This window comes from Myotis brandtii, unplaced genomic scaffold (genome assembly GCF_000412655.1).
Source record: "Myotis brandtii unplaced genomic scaffold, ASM41265v1 scaffold450, whole genome shotgun sequence".
Taxonomy (NCBI): domain Eukaryota; kingdom Metazoa; phylum Chordata; class Mammalia; order Chiroptera; family Vespertilionidae; genus Myotis; species Myotis brandtii.
In genome coordinates this window covers 69,876-76,052 of record NW_005367210.1, presented here as the reverse complement: position 1 = coordinate 76,052, position 6,177 = coordinate 69,876, and the positions used below count along the sequence as shown (strand labels likewise).

Sequence of the window (6,177 nt, the reverse complement as noted above, 5' to 3'; positions counted from 1 at the left end):
GACTTACAGGTCCAGGAAGTGCAGAGAACCCCAAACAAAAGGAATCCAAAGAGGACCACACCAAGACACATCATAATTAAAATGCCAAGAGCAAAAGACAAAGAGAGAATCTTAAAAGCAGCAAGAGAAAGACAGTCAGTTACCTACAAGGGAGTACCCATACGACTGTCAGCTGATTTCTCAACAGAAACTTTGCAGGCCAGAAGGGAGTGGCAAGAAATATTCAAAGTGATGAATACCAAGAACCTACAACCAAGATTACTTTATCCAGCAAAGCTATCATTTAGAATTGAAGGTCAGATAAAGAGCTTCACTGATAAGAAAAAGCTAAAGGAGTTCATCACCACCAAACCAGTATTATATGACATGTTTAAAGGTATTTTTTAAGAAGAGGAAGAAGAAAAAGGTAAAGATAAAAATTATGAACAACAAATATCTATCAACAAGTGAATCTAAAAATCAAGTGAATAAAAAATCTGATGAACATAGTAAACTGGTGAATATAATAGAATCAGGGGCATAGAAAGGGAGTGGACTGACAATTCTCGGGGGGGGAAGGGGGGTGGGGGAGGTGGGAAGAGACTGGACAAAAATCGTACACCTATGGATGAGGACAGTTGGGGAGTAAGGGCAGAGGGGGGGATGGGAACTGGGTGGAAGGGAGCTATGGGGGGAAAAAAGAGGAACAACTGTAATCTGAACAATAAAGATTTATTTAAAAAAAAGAAAAAATCAATTTTTATTAAAATGTTCTATTATCTTATGTTAATGATTACTCATTTACTAGTATTTCAGCTCTTTGTACTCAGCATGTCTCTATAGTAGTAAACCTGCGTTTCTATGAAAATTGAAGCTTTTTGTTTTTTTGCAGCCCACATGAACTTAAACCTTGTTTATTTGGCCCGTGTTTGAATTTGACATGCTTGCTGTAGAGGCAGTGATAGTGGGATGTGCATGGGTGTGTAATTTGATTATTCTGGTTTCAAATATTAGCTCTGAGATTTGAAAAATTCAGAGTCACACAGCTTCTGAATGGTGCTGTGTGGGGGCAACACTGGATGTGCCAGCGTGAATCCCAACCTCATAGACCCTGAGTAGCAGAGTCTGGGGGTTGCACTAGGATGTGCTAGGGAGAATACCAAGGGAGAACTTACAGTCACGGTGGGGCTCTCAACGCTTAGAAAAAGGCCCCTCTTTGTCCCTCAGAGGGAAGGCAGGGGTGGGTGGGAAGAGATCAACCAAAGAACTTGTATGCATATACACATCACCCATGGACACAGACAATAGGGTGGTGAAGGCCTGGGGTGAGGGGTGAGGGTGGGCTAAAGGGGTCAATGGGGAAAATAAGGGGACATATGCAATACTTTCAACAATAAACATTAAAAAATAAAATAAAATAAGACTCTTTGAAAAAAATAAAAAGGAAACTCTGTGTTCATCAATAATATTAATGCATAATTTCGAGAGTGGCCAGTTCTGGACTTTGCATAAAAGTATGGCTGTTCCACCTGGCGAATGTAGCTTTTACTCTGGCTGGCCTTGGGCCAAGCTGACATTAGGAGGATTCTACTGAAGTGAAAGGAGAGAGCAGATATCAGAGACTTACCATATTTGTCATGTGACGTTTCCCTGAAGGAAGGTATTCCCCAGTATCAATCATCCTGAGAAGAGATGATGGGTGAGTTCTCTGACAGGAAATGAGGATTCAAAAGGAAGCCTTGAACTTAGGTGAGATAGGCACTTTCTTTTCTTTCTGTAGGTAGACCATGAAGAAAGCACTCCAACTGTGGGAAGGTAGGCTGGACTTTCAAGAGTTTGGCTCGGTTGGAGCGTCATCCCTACACTTAAAGGTTGCGTGTTCAGTTCTCATCAGGGTACAAACCTAGGTTGCTGGTTCGATCCCTGGTTGGGGTGCATATGGGAGGCAACTGATGGATGTTTCTCTCTCACATTGATGTTCTCTCTCTCTCTTTCTGTGTATCCCTCTCTCCCTTTTCCTCCCATTCTCTGTGAAATCAATAAAAACATATCCTCGGTGACGATTAAAATAAAAAAGGAGTGTGGCAAATAGCTGGAGCAGGGAGGAAACCTAATGCCCATAAGATATACTTGAGTTCTTCAGGGAACACATAAGTAGCTGGAGTTGAAGTTATTCTCTGCATAGCAACTTTTTTCCTGTTGTACAAAAACGTCCAGGCACATAATTTAAAAAGTTGCACTCTAGTATCACTGTAGGGCATTGTGGGAAAATCTTTGCCTTTCTTGGGGTGACACTATAGTAAAGAACCAGTAGGTTAAGGAAAGATAGCCTTTAAATTGATGGAGGTAATATGTAGCAGAGAATAATATGTTAAAAACTGGAATAGGGGCCCATGCCATTATAATTTGGGCAATAAAAGGAAGTGTGACCTGAGATATAAGGAAATGGATTCTGGGGTATAATTTGTTTACATTTCTATTTTATAAATGAATAAATGGATGCTCACATATGGATAAGTGATATGTTCAAGGCCCACATAACTAAAAAGTACCAGAACCAGAATGCTAGCCCAGGCACATCAGACCTGGATTTCTATATTCTTAATTCTATACTACAGCCCTCAGAAATATGGCTGCCTCCTCTAGGTTAGATCATCCCCTTTACCTAACAATGCTATAGCTATATGTGTCCCAGAACTCTCCAACCAGGTGCTGTCCAATATGGTAGCCACTAGCCACATGGGACTCTTGAGCATGTGAAATGTGGCTAGTATGAATTGAAATGTGCTGTAGACACACTGAGATTTCAAATTCTTAGTGCAAAAAAAGAATGCGAAAAACCCCAAATATTTTTTTATATTGAGTACCTGTGGAAATGACAATGTTTTGGATTTACCACATCAAATAAAATATATTATTAATATGCATTCTACCTGTGTCTTTTTACTTTTTAAAATGTGGCTACTAGAAAATGCAAAGTTGGTTTGCATTGTAGTCTGCATTCTGCATCTGCTGGAAGCACCGTTCTACTGTGCCTTCTCTCATATCCTCTCCTCCTTCCTCCATTCCTCCATTGTCTTATCTTAAATGGCTTTGTAAATTAGGTTATGGTCTTTTGTGGGGAATCGACTTGACCCTCCCATATTCCATTTTGCATATGGGCCTTTGCCCCCCAAAATCTATGAACAAAGAAAATATGTCTCTTGATAGTTTCCTTTCCATTGCTCTAAGAAAAGAACACCATGCGAGAACCGTAAGTCCTTGTTACAGAAACTAATCTGGGTCATCCATGGGCCAAATTCAATGGTGCAATAGTCACCACTCTGGGTGCTTGCTTTCTCCTGGGCATGTAAATGAAAATTCCATCCCTCTCCAACTCTGTCTCCTCTGTGAGGCTCTGCGAGAATAAGATTGTGTAAACTCTAGGTATTTAACCAGTATCTATTGAATGACTCATGACAGAGGAAACCGTTCTATGTCTTATTTAATAGATAGCAAAGATAGAGAGGAACTTAGTGTTTTAAGGGGAAAGACCCACACCCCTTGCTCATCTGTTTGCTCCAGCTCCATTTGTGGTATCGGCAGTGTCTACTATGGTGGTGGTGACGGTGGGGAGAAGTCAGTGGCTGAACCTCTGCTTTTCTTGGTATCACCCTTGGTAGAAGTAGCAGGGTATGTAATCTTTCTGAAGATCATGGCGTTGGTGATGGCAGGGTTCATAGCACTGGCATTTGAGATAATGGTAGTGTTGATGTTGGCAAAAGGGCTTTTGATTTTGGGAGAGAGCGATAAAATATATTTTGTTTGTATCACAGCCCTAGAATTCTTAATAGGTTTTAGCTGTTTTGCAGAGCCCTCTTCATGTCCATGGGGCATTTCATTTAGCAGGTAGTTATTTATCAGTTGAAGTGTTTTTGGTCCAATACAACATTTTTTCTTCTTGCATTTCTCTATCTCTTTTTCATCCACAGTGCAGTGGTTTTTGCATCTCCCCAAACCCATTAAACATTTTTTCCAGCCAAAGAGTTCTGCACAAAGAAAAAAACAACTGGGTTAAGTTAGTAACTAGATATAATCTTAAAGCTGCTGGAGGGGGAGAAATCGAGTAAGAGGGAGTTTGTTAATGCTAAGCCTTAAGTGCAGTGTTTAGGAACATTGATGAAGGCCCTGGAAGACCGAGAGAGTCTCTGTACACCTGTGAAACCCAAAATAAATCTCTCCCGTCTCCCCTCACTAAGTTACTTTAAAAATCTAGGGCACACAAAAGAGAGAAGAAAAGGGAATCCAATTATTTGCTTCTGGGTAAGATTTTCGACCTCCAACTTAGTATCTTAGACACTTGAAGGGAGGGCATCACTATCTCTCCGCATGATCCTAGGAAATACCAACAGGAGTAAAATCTGTCATAAAACTAGTCCAAGAAAGAATTTCAAAGAAGAATTAATAGCAGTTTCAGGAGTGCTGGCATCTTGCCAAATGCAGTGGTTTATGACCTTACCCCCCTTGACAACAGCTTGACCTGTGTTTCCTGGGGCATGGAGTTCTGTCATTTTCAGCCTCTCTGGACACTCTGTTCCTCAGAGGTATTAGTTATTATCATAACCTCGCCACTGTCAAGATAATTCCCACATTGTTACCCGGAGCTCTGCATTCCCTGCTCAGTTTAGTACCTCATCTTCATCTGCTGGATGGTCTTTTTTTCCATCCCAATGTCTCACCTTTTTATTTCTGAATCAAGAAAGTTCTTTCTTTCTCATCTTAACAATTCAACTCATAATGTTCACATACATTCCAACATTGTTTCTCATCAAAGACAAAACAGTAAAATTCGTGTATTTCAAGCAGCTACATTGATTAACCCAATTACACTCAGGTGGAATTTGAGGCTCAAAGTGGCTAAGCTATTTTACCCAAGATGACACAGTCACGCTTGCTTATGCTACTCTCCTTCTCTTAGGATCCCGAGATAAACACATTAGAAACATCTTGGACTCTTACTTTCCTTTCCCTGACCCGTTGCCAATTATTCCAAATATCTGGATGATTCTTGTATTTTGAAACATGTCTCAATGCTTTGCTTTTCTTGTCTAGTGACAGCGGCCAGTCCTGTTTCAGCCTTTTGCCACAGTGTATTCCCAGATACTCTTATGGGTAACTTGTGGGTTTCCAAGACAAAAAAGACTGAGAGAAGGGATGAAACTGTAAAAATCTGAAAAAGTTGAGATGGAGAACATAGACCTATTTACTGGATCTTAAAAGAGATTTTTTTTTTTTTTTTTTTTTAGCATAAGGGTAAGGGTCTCCTCCTTATTACACCAAAGTACAAATTGATAGGAACCTTTGCTTCAAGAGATGTTTTAAATTAGAAATAGAGCAAAGATGAGGGAGACTTGGGCTGAGACCCAGATGATAGCTCTGTCTAGAGGGTAGGAAGGCAGCTTTGTATGTTGGAGAGTTTCTTCTTCTTTTTTAAAAATATTTTTATTTATTTCAGAGAGAAATGGAGAGGGAGAGAGAGAGAAACATCAAGGATGAGAGAGAATCATTGATCAGCTGCCTCCTGCACACCCCACATTGGGTATCAAGCCCACAATCCAGGCGTATGCCATGACCAGGAATTGAACGGTGACCTCCTGGTTCATAGATTTACACTCAACCACTGAGCCACGCCAACCGGGCTGTTGGTTAGCTTCTGAGTACACAACCCCCCCCCCCCACAAAAAACACCCTGCTTTTGCTTTAGGGAGCTCCCGATGTGTCCCCATCAGACACAGTCTGTGGTTTGAGCCTATGGGGATGCATGGGGGATGGCACATAACTTATGCAATAGGTAGACTCTACAACCATTTCTTTGGGCAACTCATCTTTCAGCATCTCTTGGGGTTCCCGTTGTCATGAACAACTAAGTCCCTGCTTCTTCACACCAACCCCTCTAAAACCCGGGATTCCACATTACCTGTGTTCACCTGTAACTGTAGCATGAGGCTGGCAAAGATAGGAAAAAGGAGCTTCATGGCTGGGTATCAGAGAAGAAGGCTTGGATCTGTGTCGATGATCTTGAGTTCCAGTCTTTATTGGCCTCTTCATGGCCTTGGGCCATGAGCAGTGAAGTGCACCAGAGCTCACAGAAGTTGTGTTTTCTCTGATTCTGTTTGAGAACAACCTTCTCTGAACACTTTATGCAACATATTTCCTGCT

General features: G+C 41.2%; 1 protein-coding gene across 1 annotated transcript; it reads right to left on the bottom strand.

Annotated features, from left to right (window-relative positions):
• Positions 1 to 3,570: 3,570 nt before the first annotated feature.
• DEFB129 (defensin, beta 129) lies at positions 3,571 to 5,993 on the bottom strand. The gene is made up of 2 exons (XM_014546554.1): positions 5,936 to 5,993; positions 3,571 to 4,007 (listed from the first exon to the last, which is right to left on the bottom strand). Exons 1-2 carry the CDS (start codon positions 5,991 to 5,993, stop codon positions 3,571 to 3,573), a joined length of 495 nt encoding a protein of 164 aa, XP_014402040.1.
• Between the last annotated feature and the right edge of the window lie 184 nt (positions 5,994 to 6,177).

Excerpts from the sequence above, each read along its gene's own strand:
- DEFB129 (XM_014546554.1), bottom strand. The coding sequence starts at position 5,993 with ATGAAGCTCCTTTTTCCTATCTTTGCCAGCCTCATGCTACAGTTACAG. Across the intron at positions 4,008-5,935 it reads ACAGTTACAGGTGAACACAG|AACTCTTTGGCTGGAAAAAA; the intron begins GTAATGTGGAAT and ends TTCTTTGTGCAG.